Source organism: Pempheris klunzingeri, chromosome 13 (genome assembly GCF_042242105.1).
Source record: "Pempheris klunzingeri isolate RE-2024b chromosome 13, fPemKlu1.hap1, whole genome shotgun sequence".
Taxonomy (NCBI): Eukaryota; Metazoa; Chordata; class Actinopteri; order Acropomatiformes; family Pempheridae; genus Pempheris; species Pempheris klunzingeri.
In genome coordinates, this window is record NC_092024.1 from 13,645,009 (window position 1) to 13,662,432 (window position 17,424).

Consider the following 17,424-nt stretch of genomic DNA (forward strand, 5'->3'; position numbering starts at 1 on the left):
AATGGAAATAGAGAGCACTTTCTCTGTTTTTTTTTTTTACATATTGAAAAATAAATGGCATCATGACAACACTTCGTCAAAATGAGGCGTGAACTTCGACATTGTTACATTGTACTGATTCTTTCCATGGGTCATTAAATCTTAGTTGACAAAACAGACAACTTATTCATTTTAATTATGGATTCGATGATGTGTACTGACTGTTTGAATAATACCAAAAAAAAGCCCCTCAGTAATATGTTTCAGTTGTGGAGGAGTCCTGTAGGAAAATAAAAAAAATACCCTTCAGAGAACAGAACACAAATGTGCGCATTTATTTATCTGCTGTTGGTTTCTTGGGAACAAAAACAGGAAGGGTCATTACGTCATTGTGTAGCATGTGAACGTACATTGGTGCCACAATTGAAAGTTTGTCTTGGCACGAGTCCTGTAAAGTATGGCTATAATCACGTTCGGATACTATTTGCAGGCCAAACAGTAGAAAAATAAATTTGCACGTTTGGAAAGATCTGTCAGTGTTCTGTTCTCTGCGCTTTCATTTGGTCTTCATCAAAGGGCATACCATGTAGATATGTGGGGTTTTAGTGTGTTTCTACGTGCTTCTCCTATAGACTTCAATAGAACTGGCACTGATGACGTCATTACTCTTTTCTATCTTTATCTTTTTTTGTTTCCTTGGTTTCGTCTAGATGATAATTCCAGATTTACGAACCTCTCTTGAGCTGTTGGTTATGGGTTAGGGGTCAAGGCTTAGGGTAATGGGCATTTTTAGGGTTAGCAGTACTCACTGACAGACGACACGCACCATTAACAATCTATGTGACTTAGTTTCCAGGTTAAGGTGGTCACAAAGGCAGATGATGTAGATACGACTGCTCCTTTCCCCGCCCCCTCCCCTGTCACTCAAAAATGTGACAGGGAAGAGTAATTTAAAGTTTTACCACAGCTGCAATCAACTGCAGCTGTCAAACAGATGCACGCTTTTATATTTGAGAGTAATTAAATAAATGAATACTGTTATATCACTTATTTATAGAATTTATTATACAAAGTAAATGACACGTACAGAAGGTGAAGACTCTTCTTTCCTCTTCTTGCTGTGGCAAATATTCAGATAAGATGCTGTACATGTGACTACGTGTTAGTTTCAGTTAAGTCTCTGCGGTAGCAGTTTAACGCTTCATAACGCCGATCAAACTGTTGATTTTACATCCATGGAGCCATCACAGAGGTTTCCTTCTGTACCTGCTGAGAAAACAAAAACATCATGTATGTCACCATGTTGTTTTCAAATGGGTTTAAATACATACAAATCAATCAGTGTAGAGTTCAAATCACTCAAATGGAGGGCATACTTATCAGCATTATTACTATCGTATTATCCTTAAGAAAACAGAGTTGTTTAAAGATTCATGAGATGATATGGTATCTCTGCATTTATTTTAGTGATCTCTCATTGGTCAGACATCATCATACAGTCTTCACGTTTCACTCAGATTCCACATAGATGTGATAAAAATTTTAAAACACAATTAATCATTATTGTTATTGTTATTATTTAGATACAGCTAAGGATAAGCTGGTATAGATGATGGATGAGCAGATGTTCAGACTCAATGTTTCTTAAGAAACCAAGGCAAGCATCTGCTCACCTTGTTCAGCTCAGGGAAAAGTTCTTGAATGGCGATGTCCAACAGCACATATGTCAGCTGAGGAAGGCAAAATGCAGGGAGAAGATGAGATTGAGGCGTTTTACGCGCTGTGTTTGTGTGTGTGTGTGTGTGTGTGTGTGTGTGTTCTTGTGTACCTGCTTGTTGAGAACGGGCTGTTGCAGTCCATCGAAGAGGAGACGTATTCCTTCATACCTGGCCTCTTCTCCGATACATTTCCCCAGAAACTCTAAAGATTGATGGATTATGAATAATTTCCTGACCGACACATTAAAACTGACCACGTATTTTCACATACTTTTGTCTTGTATGTGGAAATGTTAACAGCAAGGATGGTCTACATTACAAGTTACACAACACTAGGTAGATGGAGTGAATGAATACCTGGAATGTACGCCATCATCTCCTCAAACGTCTTCTTCGCCCTCCTCTGCTTGTCTTGAGCCGAGCGGGGCAGACTGCTCTCACAGAAAACTGTGTCTAGAAGGTCAAATATTATGCACATCATTTCACCGTATTATAGCAGCATGTTTAAAGGAATACTTCAACATTTCAGGAAATACCCTTTTTCTTTTTCCCCCTCAAGAATTAGATGACTACATCATCACCACTCTCTTTACTATGGCCTTCATGTTAATATCTCTGCCCTGCACAGCACTGTACCTCTGAGCAGGGTGATGAGTGACACTAGCCGGTGCTCCTGGACCACCTGGTTCAGTTTGTACTGAAGGTAGTAATCTGTGTAGGCTTCAAGAGTGTTCTTGAACAGGATCCTGCCGCCCATTAGCAGGTGGTGCAGCCAGTCGGGGATGTGGAAGACGACTCGGCCTGACAGCCATGAAGAAGGAGGAGAGAAAGATGGAGAGAGCGAGAGGGTGTGAGTAAATAATGAGCTCTACTTCAGGTCATGGTGGAGATTCACGAGGGTTCACAAAGCCCTACTTCTGGTACAGCTCTGCAGCCATTCCTTGTTACTGTCTTCTTTTTCTACCTTTTAGGTAGCATTTTATTTCCTTTTTTATTTCTTGTAGTAGTCTAAAGAACTTCACCATATATGAAAAACTCTCACGTACTCTCACAATTAGGTTAGCTGAATGTGATGAACGAACAGTTGTGAAGAACTAACTCCAGTAGAGCTCACTCACCCACATACATTAAGTAGTCATACAACCCGTCCACAGTGATCATTTCCATGAAGTAATTCTGATTGTGTCTCTTCTCAGTCATCTCTGATCGGTTGGCGTTGTTTTTGAAGAGGTCATTGAAGAGCTAAGAGAGAGGGATTCACATCCAATTATAAGACTATAAGACCACTTAGGACCATAAGACCTCTGTTCTACTATTCTGTTCTGGTTCAACAAGCTTTTCTGATCTGAATATATGAATATATGAATATCTTATCTTATGTAAACAATGTTCTTTCTTCATTTTAAACTATATGACAATTAATTGTGTTCATCCCTACATTTCAGGAAATAATACACTTTTCCCTTTACTTCAGTGGACATTTAGATCTAATCAGCCTAAAATAGGATACATTGTGTCTGAACAGGTCAAGACGTGTGATCCCACCAAATCAGTCTCTGGCAACTTGGATACAAATTTTAATGAATGTCAGAGCAGATAAAAATCGTATGAACTATTGAACCAGATTGTTGCAAAAACTGTATGCGTTGACATGATTATTTCCCATATAGTCTAAGTAATTAAGAGTAGCACGAGCATTAAGCTCAAGTGGAAAGAAAACTAAATTACCCACGGACTGTGAAGTTGGCTTTAAAACACAGATGGAATACATTTCAAAACAACTGACCTTATCACAACACAAACAAGATAATAGTGTAGACAGTTCCTACAATCACGCAAACCACGACCCTACTCTGAAATCTCGAAAACATTTAACTTTAAAAGTCAATTTTATTGTTTTTGAACAGAAAGTGCTAACTGGCAATCCTTCAGAGTAAACAACTATTGAACTGCATTTCATCATCAGGAGGGACTCTATTAGTACTTGAGGAATAACATTCCTGAAGCCTAGGCTTGCAGAAAAAGAGAGACAGAGAGAGAGAGTGTGTGAAAAAGATTTGAATCCCCAACCTTTTTATCATTTTCCGAGGTGGGGCTCAGGATAGTGAGCTCAGGACGGCTGGGTTTGGGTTTGGGAGACTCACAGGAGTTGAAGAAGGACTGGATGAAAGGCTCCAGATGCTGTCCTTTCTGACGGAGAAAGCACAAGGTGCTATTTGTGTAAGTTACAACGACAGTTATATTTCTCTTACATGTGTATTTGTCATATAGAAATGTTGAATGGACTCTTCAAAGTGTAAGACATTTGACTACCGAAATTTGCAGTGATGTGATGGGAAACATTTGTATTGTAGAAAGATGAGATTGGAGTCCTAGACCACACACACACACACACACACACGGAGTGAATTCCTTACCTCTTTTATCAGTTTGCTGGGAACAGACTTAATGATTTTCCCTGTGAAACATAAACAGTTTGTCTCAGTGATGTATTTCGTCTAAAACACAAGTATCTTTTCACTGCCACCCGAGGTCGGGCTGAGCAAACATTTCTGCAGAGTGTTTGACACGCTGTGCTGTTCAAACATAATCCATTATAGCCTTTGTCACACTCATACTGTACCCAGGTTCACGTCAGGTAACATCTTGTCCAGGAACTGAGACTCCATACTATGAGGAGACAGGAAGTCGGCAAGGAGCTGGCTGTTGCTCAGCTCCGGGTGCTGCAGAAGTTTCTGCAAAGAGAACACATATAAACAAACTCTGTTATGAGTTGTGTTGTTCTGAGGTGGAACATTATTCAGAGGCCTTTGAATCAGAGGTGTGGCTTTTAAATGACAACGTTCAAAGTGAAGCTAAGTAAAAGCAGATACAGTCGATTACTGAGGTTTTGATGCGGACACATTCAATCACAGATGTGCAACTCATTTGTGAAGACACAGACACAGTTTTTTACATCCATACCTGTGTTTTTTTTTATGTTTTATAGCTTATCAACTGAGTTTATATTACTGTATATTCAATACAATAAATATCATAGTTTTTTCCATACATTTTCAGCCATAAAAGAAGCCTTTTCTGCCCATTAATTTCAGTATGTTAAAAAAAATCATCATACGGAGAAAACTAGAAACTTTCTTTGAGATGAATAATCTATCACAGTGAATTGTTTGACTGCTTTTTAGCCTCCCTAAAATGGTAGTGTCGGTCAGTCTCAACAACTACTGGATTTAAATTTTCTACAGAAATGTATGTCCCCCTCAGGATGAATTGTAATAACTTTGGGAATCCACTTTGGTCTACTATGAAGTCAAAATTTGAAATTGTCCAATGCTTTGGACAACTGATGGCATTCCCATCAGCCTCTGCTGTACAAATGTTAGCATGCTAAAGGTGGTTAACATTACTGCCTAACATTAGCATGTAAAGTAGAGAGGCTGCACTTAACAGCCTGTTGTTTTGTCAGTTATCATCTTGTGGTGATGCACTTCTGAGCAGAGTGATTCATTGGCGTTGGCTTGAAGGACACTCCAGTAAGCTGCTAAAAACATTTCCACGAATTAATGAATGATGTTTCAAGAAATAAATCTCAGAGGACAATCTGCAGTGGTGACGGTCATTTTTCAGCAGAAATGTTTGACAGCCAAGCCTCAAATCTCATTAGAGGGCCCTGACTGCACTGCTAAAAACAAGCGGAAATGTGTTTTCGCAGCTGCCCTCACAACAGCGAAAGGAGACAGACACAGAGATCATTTCTTCTTCATTTAGAAAAGTGATTTAACCTGTCCATGACTTACTGTGTGGTTTCTCACAAATCTCACCAAAAGGATCACATGTCGTGAACTGGACATGGTGCTGCAAGATGCAGTCAGTGGAAAGATGCATCTGCAGCAGTGCGAGTGTGTTTGTGTGTGCGAGTGCGTGGGTGTCGGCTCTAGGCGTGACTCAAGTGAAGACGCACTTAACCTTCAACCAAGTAATGGCAAAATATCACACTTACCAAAATACGTGGTTTGAGGTGCTACTTTACACTTAATGGATTTTGGAGACATTAACGGATACTTTGTAGCCATCCTGCTCTACTTATATGATGTGAGGACTGGGATATGATGAGAGGTCTAACAGATAGTGTGGTGTCATATAAATGTTAATGCTATTGACTGGGGGCTCTGTTTCGCTTATTGCATATGCATATTAACCACTGTAGGCTACAGCAGGTTAAAACTGAGTCAAAAAAATATAAAAATTAAACGTCAAATGTAATTTTCATTTTCAATCTGTTACAAAATTGCATTTTAATTTTAATTGTGACTTAACTTTTGGCTGCATAAATGAAGAATCAGAGTTCACTGTTTATATTGCATTTTACAAATTTGTATTGAATACATTTTAAATATTGGCCACAGTACGTCGGGAGACAACGTTGAAAATTAAACATCAAACATTTTTTGTAAATTCAAGTAGTGTTAATTCATTCCCCAATTCTGAGCCTTACTCCATCTACTGCATAATTTTGAAAAATGCTCAAATAAAAAGTGGGTAAGGGGCTGAGAGGGCATGGGGATGTGGCTGTGTGAGGCAGGAGTTGCTTGGTGATATTATTCCCTGGCCAGAGAGAAATGTAGAGTGGCACAGAATCACACAGCACCCATGCCACAGAGGGCTCTTTTGACGTGGAGGTCTTTTCCCCTGAAGAGGACATTAGTGTGGTGGAGGACCTTGGTTCCGAGCCGTATCAATTCGAGCTGTTGGCTCTAGCTCCAGTAGTGCCCAAAGCCAAAGCTCTCAGCTCTCTCTTTCTCTCTCTGGATCTCTTTCTCTCTCTATGGCATAAACTCCTGTGAATGATGAGTCTCTGAGTGGTAACATGATATTTAACATTATTATGAAGGCTATTGTTAGCAAACATTCTAACCAGTAACTCTAAATAACATAAAACCTCTGTAAATGATGAGTCTCAATAAGCATTTATCTGAAATTAAGCATTATTTCACAGAGGTGGACATTATCATTCTTTTTTTTTTCATAGTTGATGATGTAGATAGGTCCCAATTGGTTCACTCTATCTCGGTATCTCTATCTCAGGCCTTGCAAGGTTTGAGCTGATTTAAAACAGTAGATGGCAGATGGGAAAAATGTCAATATGAGCATTGATGTGCTGCATTACAGTATCCTTTTCTTGTCAGATGTCTACCTGAAGGTACTCCTGGAACTCCTCCCGCTTTGATGTGAGGAACTCGTAATTCTTGGGGCCGATGATTCTCTTTGAGGGCAACTGTGCATCTGGAAATGAGCCTACAGAGGGTGTGAGATTTCACAGAAAGGAACGCTAAAAAAATTTCAAAGAACAAGCCTCCTTTTACTCCCTGAATCATGCAACAGGGCCATTAAACATACTTGACTCCTAAAATTAAGCTTCGCTTGGGAGTGATGTTCTGTGAATCCTCTGGAATCTGTGAGACCATTTTGGAGGGGTAATTCCTTCCTAAAGAAATAACAGCGCAGAAGCATTTTATGCACCCCAGAGCAACAATATACAGAAACCTTACCATGAAATTCAGTGAGCTTTGATTCAAGGACGTAGAACTCCAGATATCTTCTGTACACAGACCAGTGCTCAGTCTCATGTCCAACTGCAGACAAACACAAACATGAAAAACACACAGTAAGATTAATCAGTTTCATGTCTCAGTTAGCATCACTGCCGTCTGAGGGAACTATGCATGTTACAGCTCCAGCAGGCAGTGAGAGGTAACTGCTTGGACCTCAGTCTCCATATTCATGTTATGTGATGTCAGTAAGCTGCACACACAACACTCATATCAACCACCTTATATTTGTATAAATCACCATCCAAGAGGAGCGACCTCTCAGCTGACTGTAAGTGAGACAGAGGGACGGGTCTGCGGAGCCTCACCAGCCTTCCGGTCGTTGCGCTCTACATCGATGCAGAACACGGGGATCCTTTCCCTCTTCACATCATCGTCATAGAAATCAATGTATGGGATGGTGATGTTCCAGGCTGAGAGGTTTCGGGGAGTGCTGGGAGTGGAAGCTGCCTCCATGGGGGAGTCATCCTCCAGCACCATCATGGCCTCCTCCACCTTGAATGGAAGGAAGTGAGAGAGGTTAAGGTCAAGTAGAGCGCATGTTTTCAGAAGACATAAGTCATGGTCGAAACTGTTACTTTTACGGTGCAAGAAACGGTGTTCGGTCTTAAGACCGCGTCTTTTCATTCTTGGATTTCTTTTGTTCTATATGCTGAAGTTGTGTTTATTTTGTGTTGAATAACAGTCACAACAACGGAAGGGCAAAAGTAAACACAGCACATCCCCCTACACTAAGTACAGGAAGAGCAATTAAAGAAATATTTCCAAACATCCAGCTACAATGTCGCGTTTTACTGACTTGACTTCCCAGTACACAATATTTGTAGAGTAATCCCAAACAGTTAGACACTTCATGAGCACAAATGTTAAGTTAGATTTATAAGTGCTTTTCATGTGTGTTTCCATAGGTACATACTTCCCCCTTAAATCCCACACAACCTCTGTCAACCGAGCTTAAAAACTACTGTTTTGCAGACAAGCATTGCTAAAATGAACATGAATCAATTTTTAAATTAATTTTCAATTAGATGCTATATTGCAGCAATTAATATGAACATAACTGATAAAGCTTTTATGGAGCACCGGACAAGTGGATATACTTCATGGATTTGATAATGTCTGAATAGTGTGCAGTTTTGTCAAATTAGGCAAAACTTTAATGAATCAATGTGAATATATTGGGAAATCAGACAGAAGTGATTCAAGATTATAATCTGTGGTATCATCAAAATAGAAAACTACACAGTTATCTAATAGGTGGCTGATTTAATGAGTAGTATGTCTTTCCTTTATTTACTCACCAACACCCCCAAGTGGTAACTACAGTGACAGTGTTGAGGAGTGCTTTAGTTTGAAGTTTGAGGTTTTTGCAGTGGCTTAATTTGTTAAGACTAAAAATAGGATGACAGTTTTTGTAATTATCATTTCTTAAGCACTGCTTTAAAATTTACATGCAGCATGAACCAGAGACATCTGTAAGAATGAGGAACACATAAATATTTTAGTGTATCATCCTGTTGACATTGTAATAATCCTTTTAAATCATTAAAAAATGAGTGTTTGGAATATTCTTAAATCAGCCTTACCATATCATCTTCTCCCTCCACCAGGCCATAGGATGGCAGCATGGCTCCCTCCATGGTTGTGCTCTTGAACACTCCTTTGATCTTACTGCCAATGCGGCTGATCCCAAAGGACTCACCCCTCTTTGACGTGTTCCTGCAGGCCAAACAGGGGCATTGTTAGACAATGTGTGATGGAGGAATTGCGCATTGCTTAAGCAAAGCGCATGCAGCTTGAGAGAAGTGACAGGGGAAAGAACCGTAGAAGACAAGAGGGGAAGCAAGGAGCAGCGTATTGCATCGATATTGTGACTGTACAATGGGGATAAAAAGCTGAGGTAGCCAAACCAAAAGCCAAAATGTCACTTCACAGCCATCTTACAATGAAATGCCTAGGCTGGTGTTGAAAGGCAACAAGGCCAAAAGCACACACAGCACACAGCAGTGATTTCATGGACAGTTTGAAGGAGATCACAAATTACAATTACCGCAAAAAGCCGTATGATCAATTATCAGTCAAGCAGAACAGGCACACAACATCACAGGCGCTCCATATAGTACACGAAAAACTGAACACAGAAAAGTCACTGCATTGTCAAAAACTGGAGGGCAGTCTTCAGCCTGAACAACACAATAAGGTTGGAGGAAGGACACATGACAAATAAAAACTGGACCTCATGCATCTGTCCCACCACGCAGGCGTCTGGCTGGGACTGGGGTCACGTAGGGGAAAGTGGACAGGATGACATCACAATGATCAACCTCTGACACATGGATGGACCCTGACTTACTTGGGTGATGAGTGGCGGTGGGATAGCGAGCCGTATGGGAAAGTTGTGAACGTGGACTGGGCATGGAGGGAGTTAAAAGATGCAGGTGAAGAGCTGCCAGAGGCGGTGAACAGTGAGGATGGGGACTCGGGGCTCCAGTCCCAGGAACTATAAGCAGAACAGGGTCACGTCCCCACGGGCAAGAGGAGGGAGAGGACCGTGGATCATACCGGGGCAGGCAGTGTGGTGGTTACAGAATCAGAGTGGACATACAGACACAGCACGGTGGTGGCAATACATAGATGAAGTAACAGACGGACAGACGGGCAGAGTGGAGGGGGGGGGGGGTTACTGAATCGCAGACATGGAGGGAGTTGAGGCTCGTAGTTGGTCAGTCTTTACAAATGGAGTGCTCGTAAGAGTCATTATCTGCTGTCTCATCTTTGAGTTGCATAATTCATGCTGTTTTGAAAACTGCCTTCATAACAAGGTTGCTCTCTTAACCAGGAGAAAAAACTAAAGCGTAAAAACCACCCACTTCCCTCCTGAAGTTCCCCTGATGTTTGATAGTGAAATTTTAGAAGCAATCAAACTTAGGTTTGTTAAATTTAACGAGAAAATCATTAAAAATAAAGCCTATGCTAATTTTATGTCGCATGTGTTCAGCAGCATAATTCTTAAGTAGCTTGATTAACATATGATTAACGATGACTCATGCTATGATTAACGAGATTAGCTGATTAAGGTTTCTTTCCTCAATCGTCTCTCATTTGCATTTACAGCACAGGCACCAAATAAAACACATATTAAGGGAAGAAATTGGATTAGCATCAAAACTATGTATCATTATCATATTATCAACTAGTGCTCATTGAACTGAAGCCCTGATTGCAAGGGGTCCGGAGCACACTGAATTTGTTAAAAAGGCAGCACATGTTCCTCAGTAGACCAGTCAGGCAAGAATGAAGTGTCGTTTGTATCTTGCGTGCAGCAGCACTGCTCAGCCAGCCACTGGTTTGCTCAGCACACTGATGCCTTATACTCACCGAATGTCATCCAGACTGAGGCTATTTCTGGAACAATATGCACAAGGAGTTAGTGGCAGGAGCCTGTGGCCACATACGCACCACATCCCGTGAAAGAAACATTACAGGCGATCCCTGGGCTCAGGTCACTTCACTTCCAATTTAAGTTTCATTATACTGCAAAGTAAATATCTCTTTTTGCTAATTTGCAGCTTCTTTTAGCTGTATTTAGACAAAACTCAAAGTGAGTTAAGGCTTTTATTTGAGGTAGCTGGCACATGGTATATTCTGCCTTCATACTGCAGTGGCTACTGGAATACAGAGAGTTGCGAATATTACAAAAAGCTGAATAAATAAAAAAATATCAGTGAAATAAAGGAAAGGAATGTGGGTTGTATATGGGTCAAGTTTATTTTGTTGGGTGAAAAGTACCTGCTCATCCTGGAATTCCTGGCAGGGGACTCAGCCCCTCTCAGAAGCTGGCGGAAGTACTGCAGAATGACATGGGAAGAGCAAATAAAGGTATGTAAATTTCAGGTCAGTCAAGCACAGAACATGCAAAGTCTGGGACAATAAATGAGGAACATTAAAAAAAACACAATACTGTTTGTATCGAGTGACCTCTTTATGCCTTGAGAACAACTGTGACTCTGCTGTTTATTTATCTACTGTTTATTTTGGAGCAGAAAGAGGAGTAGCGATATGTATCAAATAATATCATTATTTTCCAGACACAATATTCATGCAGGGCAGTGGCCTGCTGTGGACAATGGCTGAGCACTGGTCCACCCAGCTGTATTCAATGAAACAGCCTCTGAGGGGTGAAATTCGGCTTGGCAGCTTGGCATAACGCCAGTGCCGGCTCATTGGCCAGTTGCAGGTCTGGTATTGATGACACGGCCGATAGCGGTTGGTGGCTGAGGGATCGGAAGAGGGTAACGCAAGAGAGTCAATGAAATCCAAACCAACTCTAATTCCAGCATTTGGCAGATATAGCTATTTACTTCTGACAAAATTTAAATTGTAGATGATTAGCATTCAGTCTGTGCTAAAACCACCGTATTCTGAGAGGACGGTATTTAGAAATAAGAGGATGGCAGACGCAATACAGATATGAAAGAATTGATTCATAAATTGTCTTAATTGCCTCAGGCATGTGTTGTCAAGCTGGGTGACAGAAATCTGAGTGACTTATTTCTTGGTGTGAACGCTAACCTCATCGCTGTGACAAAACATGGGGGTGAAAACGTTCTCCAGCAGGGACAGGACGTGCTCATAGGCTTCAAACAAACACCTCATGGTCTGTAGTTTCACCACCTCTGCATACGGGCCCTCTGCAACTGACAAATTAAACAAGAAACATGTGCATGGTAAGGTCCAATAGGTAATCATGTGTCCTTCCTTCAGAAATTATAATGCCACAGATTCTGGAAAGATAAATGTCACATACTGTTGCGTATCTCTTCCACTATAAAGGGGTCGAAGCGGATCTTGTCAACGCTCTCGTCCAAGCAGTAGGTCTCATAGATCTTCTTCACCTCCTCATGAAGCATCATCTTCTCTGAGTCAGACAGCTCTGGGCACAGTATCTTATCGTTGAATTCTTCTGAGAAGTTAAAAGAGTCAGACACCTCAGTCTCACTGTGTGAGACATCACTGTGATTACAGACTGATTGTGTTTCTCTGAGGCAGGAGAGGAGGTTCTGGACACACTTACCGACTGCGAGGCAGAACTGGAGCACATGGACAGCCCCTTCTTGCTTCAGGAAGTTCATGAAACGGAAGAGAAGGTCTTGTTGTTCTCTGATTTCCTTCAGCTCCAGCTTCAGCACCTGATAAGACAGACCACATGTGGGGAGGAACAGAACAACAGAAGAGAAATCACAGTTAACAAAGCCAGTGCTCTTGAAACAGTTTGAAGACGGGTTCTCCCACCTTCTTGTTAAGCTTGGTGAGAGCTGCTACATCAATAATAATATTAATAACCTTTATTCATAAAGCACCTTTCCAAAGCAAGGAAGATTTACAAAGTGCTTTACAAGGTAAAACCAACAGCGAGGAATGAAAGTGTTCACCATGAACAAGCACCATCAATATAACAATACATAGCATAAATAATGACACATAAAATACAGTAACAAAACATAACAATTAAATTTAAAATGATAATATATACGATGAGGGAGATAACGTCACGTATCACAGGAGGGCTAAAACATATGAGTGTGTTTTAAGAGATCAAGAGATTTAGACTTAGCAGTACTTTGCAGTGTACAATATATAGTACAATATCATCACACACAATAATATCTGGTATAGTATCTGTTTGCTTGTTGGAAATGTTCCTGCAGATCAGAGAAAACACTCACAGAGGGCTTTTTGTTTCGAATATCCGAGTACTTTTGCAGGAAAGGAACCAACACTGAAGTGGGCTCTGTGGCTTCTTCAGGCTGCATGGAGCAAAAGCAGATAGAAAACATATTGCTTTTATCCACCTATAAATTGCATGCACTCTGCAGCAACGTTTAAACACACAGAATGCGAATAGAACTGCCTGCACGCACTTCAACATATACTTACAGGGGAGTTGTCGATGAATATCAAAAGTAAATGATTCACTGTGTCCTGAAATTAGAAACAGCAGTCAGTGAGCTCACAAAACTCACATAGAACGTCAGAAGTATTTCCGATGCTCTGATAATCTTTGTGTTCGATTTGCATGCTCGTGGTAAATAACATTTATTAACATGCTTACTGAATACAAATTGTATAATTTATAGTCTCAGAGTGACAAACTGTATCAGCAAAGGATTACTAGTGAGAACAGTTTGGGATTCAGAAAATTGGCCCTTAATGTGTCTACACTCACAGGATCAGCCAAGTAGTCCATTGAAGGAAGGAAGACAGAACCAGCCAAGACTTCTCTTATCAGGAGAGTAAGAGATCTGAGAGGAGCGAAGAGATAACGCAGCAGCAAATAAGAAAATGAAAAAGGAAAGAATGATCCGTATCTACTTTCGTATGGTGTCAATGCTGTCAGTCTCTCTGCTTTGGGGATAATAAAGTACGCTGATGATGATGATGTTTTGTGACTCTCTTTGACGAATATATGGAGGCACTACATGGCTGTCTTTGTCACAGCACTGACTTACCTGCAGTCGGTAGCTTTGGGGGGCAGGATGTAGGGGAAGAGCATCTCAGTCAGTTTCCTGAGGTAGAGGAGCTCGTCTCTACGACTGCGAAGAGCTACATGGAGGTCAGGACCGTATTCCTCCAGGGCAGCTTGTTGAAGAAACTCTGCGTTCTTTACTGCAGAGGAGAGCAGTGAGAGCAAAGCGGTTTGTTGTTTCCTTTTGACCATTAACACAAAGAAAAGACTCAGCGGATGATGCTTGTGAGCAATACCTTTCTGTCTTGCTTTGCTAATTATTTCAATGTGCTTCATGGAAACTTTAAGAAGTTTTTGTGTGATGAGGGATGCGACGTCCACCTGAGTGAGAAGAAATTAAAAATACTTCATGTTCAGTCAATCAGCATCCAAAAATCTTAAGTCCATACGCTCTAAATTGTCACCTTCTGGGTTCGGCGGACCAACACAGCTGCAAAGAAGCGCAAAGTCTCTCTCAACTCGTCAACAAACGCCTCATCATCTGTGATGTCTCTGAAAAGACACACTGAACAGTCACATCTCAAACACATTCATAGTCACTTCACTTTGTAGCATGACATTCAAAAAATTACATAAAATGGCTTACCTGTACCAAGGATAGACAAAATTTTCCAGGACCAGCTCCAGAATCTTTAAAGAATAAAACAAAATTGGACTGTAAATAACTAGGTCAATTCATTTAATAATAATTTGTTTGATTCATGCATGTATTACCTCGGAAAGGGAAGTGTCTACTTTGGAGGGAACTTTCAGGTCAAGCCATGGCTGATAGTTTTCCAGTAATAAAGTTGGTCTATCAATAAATTCAAAAAGGCAGAGAAATCACACTATTGTACACAGAGAAAGGAATCCTTTGTGAACACTAGAGGGCAGTGTAACACTTTCCATAACTTGACCACGGTCTATTATTGAACACGTTGACTCCATGTTGACAAACTACATGAGGTTAGATTAAGGCAGAATTATACAGAAGTGTCCCTCTTCAATTCATCCAGGGGACTCTTTTCCAGTTTAGCTTACTATTTATTTACAAATGAATCGCTTTGTTTGATTTATGTCTTTTCATAAGATAAATAAACCCAGGATTTGCAGCAGCATGATAATATACGTGATCATGGGAAATATTCAGGTCTATAGTTAGCCCTCTTGTGTCTGAGGGGATGAAGAGTCTACCTTGTCAGCATAACTACAGTTGACACAAATGATAAGGTCCCAAAACAGCCACTTCCTCAAATACCACGCCACCAAATATGGATATCTCACCTGTGCCTTTTGCATTTGATTTTTCCACAAACGGCACAGCTGTGGCCCAGTGGGAACAGCTCCTGTTGGTATGACTGAAAAATAAGGTTAACAGCTTTTATCAATGGTCTTTCCCATCATTCACTGCAGCTGCAAACGCTCTTCAATCATTGGGAATTTTGTGCGCAATCAATTGAATGTTTTATATCCCAACGCATGTTTGATTTATCTGTCACTTCTGACTTTGATCAAAGCATCAAAAGACACACCGAAAATTTTGTCAGATTGTCATAATCAAAAGAGTCACAAATGCTATAACATTTAGTTTTGTCAGTATCAGACAACTCTATTCTGTAGTTCTTTCTTTCTGACCTACCTTGGTCTTTGGTTTGATGGAGACTAGGATGTTGGGAAGCAGCGACTCGGGCCCCAGAGAGCAGTAGAAAGTGACGACTCCAGCCAGGAAGGACCAGAACACCATTATAATGTGAATGTATCTGCCAGAAGAAGAAACACATTGCAACTAACTGAGTAAAAAAAAAAACAGTTTAGCATATAAGGTGAGGGTATCAGGGGTGTCATATATGAAGTTGCATTAATGGAGTAATGACTACTGTGTACTCACCTGTTCAGAAGCACTGTGGACAGCAGCAGGACCAGCAGCAGAAAGCAGAAGACTGGATACTGTCGTCCCAGCTCTCTAAACCGGTCTAACTTCATCCTGCGTCTTATTTTCTGCAGACAAGCCCGGATGCATCCCATCTTTGCTGCTTCGAGAGCCTGTTCACGTGTAGCCTATTGCATATTACTGTAAAAAATAAAGAAGACACCATGGAGCGACTGTCCCAAAATAAATAAGGGCGTGTAGCAGCGACCCATAACAGCGTCAACTCAAAATCACGTAATTCAGTGCGGCCACTTTTGCTTATTTCCCGAGCAGGTTGTGTTGTTTTCATGCATCCACTTACTGTAAATGTACGGTGGATGATATGAGCCATTTCTCGCTGTAGTCTCGCTGCAGCGACACCATTATGAATTTGCAGAATAAATGCGCAGGCTGACCTGTTTGTAGGATCAGCGTAGGAGAGGAGAGGTACCGCACACAGCTGTGAACCACAGCAGGATTAGCGGTAATGACACCGCATCATGATTGTATAGGCCAGTGTGCTAAAACTCTGGCAGTGTTTGGCTAATGGCTGCTCTGGCTGACATTTGTGTCCATTGAACGGCCGCTGCCTGGCTGTCAGCGCCGAAGACGCGTGATGTCACCTCCGCTCCGCTCACAGCAGCAGCAGCAGCCTGAGACACACAACCTTACTGGCTACTGTGATTTAATAAGCATATACACACTACGTACACACTCCCCAGATAATATAAGCTACGATACACGGCAAGGTGTCCCCATTTAGCAGACCGCACCGAGGTGGGAGTGGCGTTCCGTTACTCCGCCATGACTGTTTTTATTATTTTCGTTAAAAAAAAAAAAAAAAAACGGACTCGAAGTGCATTAGCGTTAATATGACTGTGTGGTTGATAACTTACCCGGATAGTTTACTCAAGAAAATTACACGCAGGCTCTGAAAATAAGCTAAAGCTACATTTTGTTGGCTAATTAATGTAGAAACCCTCGGGTTAACCGCCAATTAATCAGTTCTGCTGTAGTGGCCACATCAATGCTGTTTCTATGGTTACCTTCGGACTGTAGGCCTGTTACTAAGGTTACACTAAGGTTACTGAGTTTACGGTGTTAGAAAAGACGATTTCACGAACGAGAAACTTATTTTCATCTAATTATAACCCTACTTTGTTTATTATCCATACAGTTAGTTATGGCAACACGCTGTAGACATGTCAGCTAAGACTTAGATGCGCCTGGAGACCTGCTAAGATTAAGGCAAACATCAAAACCATGGAGTAAAAGGTAGATTATTGTACTAACTGTCACCTCGATAATAAGCAGTAAAATGAAACAGGCCAACTTGGTCTCTACTTTGACTTATTAAGAGAATAATACAACAGTTGAAGGGCCAAACTATTATTTTGAGTTGCCATGTGAATCAACTCCACTCATTGTTTATTGGAGTAAAAACTGGGGTACCAACATACATTACTGTATGTAATGAATTGCATTACTTAGAGCCGCTATATTTTGCATGATGGCTCATCTGTATGGCTTCACGGGACACTTAAAGCGGAACTGTACCAATCTGCACTGACTAGTAATGTCTGCACATGACTATAAAGGGTAATTTAATATGAACACATACTAGTCTGTTCATTTAGTTTAAACTTGACAATGTCCACATACAAATTATTCCTTTCCATGTCTAAATTTCTCAGGTGTTCTTTT

At 40.9% G+C, this 17,424-nt stretch overlaps 1 protein-coding gene across 5 annotated transcripts; it reads right to left on the reverse strand.

Annotated features, from left to right (window-relative positions):
* Nucleotides 1-1,012: 1,012 nt before the first annotated feature.
* Nucleotides 1,013-16,367, reverse strand: LOC139211756 (sorting nexin-14-like). 5 transcript variants are annotated; one of them, XM_070842120.1, is made up of 31 exons: nucleotides 16,043-16,367; nucleotides 15,700-15,882; nucleotides 15,451-15,571; nucleotides 15,096-15,169; nucleotides 14,547-14,625; nucleotides 14,419-14,462; nucleotides 14,237-14,324; nucleotides 14,069-14,153; nucleotides 13,816-13,972; nucleotides 13,533-13,608; nucleotides 13,244-13,288; nucleotides 13,033-13,113; nucleotides 12,381-12,495; nucleotides 12,114-12,269; nucleotides 11,879-12,003; nucleotides 11,096-11,154; nucleotides 10,685-10,711; nucleotides 9,660-9,806; nucleotides 8,893-9,025; nucleotides 7,615-7,801; nucleotides 7,247-7,330; nucleotides 6,892-6,992; nucleotides 4,321-4,432; nucleotides 4,115-4,155; nucleotides 3,768-3,887; nucleotides 2,816-2,939; nucleotides 2,334-2,498; nucleotides 2,055-2,150; nucleotides 1,808-1,899; nucleotides 1,653-1,709; nucleotides 1,013-1,245 (listed from the first exon to the last, which is right to left on the reverse strand). In XM_070842120.1, exons 2-31 carry the CDS (start codon nucleotides 15,834-15,836, stop codon nucleotides 1,207-1,209), a joined length of 2,967 nt encoding a protein of 988 aa, XP_070698221.1. In that variant the 5' UTR covers nucleotides 15,837-15,882; nucleotides 16,043-16,367; the 3' UTR covers nucleotides 1,013-1,206. The 5 variants fall into 5 exon arrangements, with proteins under 5 accessions (XP_070698221.1, XP_070698219.1, XP_070698222.1 ...); XM_070842118.1 differs by having other exon boundaries at nucleotides 1,013-1,248; XM_070842121.1 differs by lacking the exon at nucleotides 9,660-9,806 and having other exon boundaries at nucleotides 1,013-1,248.
* Between the last annotated feature and the right edge of the window lie 1,057 nt (nucleotides 16,368-17,424).

What these genes read in the sequence shown, in the direction of transcription:
- LOC139211756 (XM_070842118.1), bottom strand. Translation starts at nt 15,836, where the DNA reads ATGGGATGCATCCGGGCTTGTCTGCAGAAAATAAGACGCAGGATGAAG. An exon ending in TTTGTCTATCCTTGGTACAG is followed by an intron (nt 14,325 to 14,418) that starts GTAAGCCATTTT and finishes GTGTCTTTTCAG; the next exon opens with AGACATCACAGATGATGAGG. An exon ending in TTCGAAACAAAAAGCCCTCT is followed by an intron (nt 12,496 to 13,032) that starts GTGAGTGTTTTC and finishes CTGTCTTATCAG; the next exon opens with GTGCTGAAGCTGGAGCTGAA.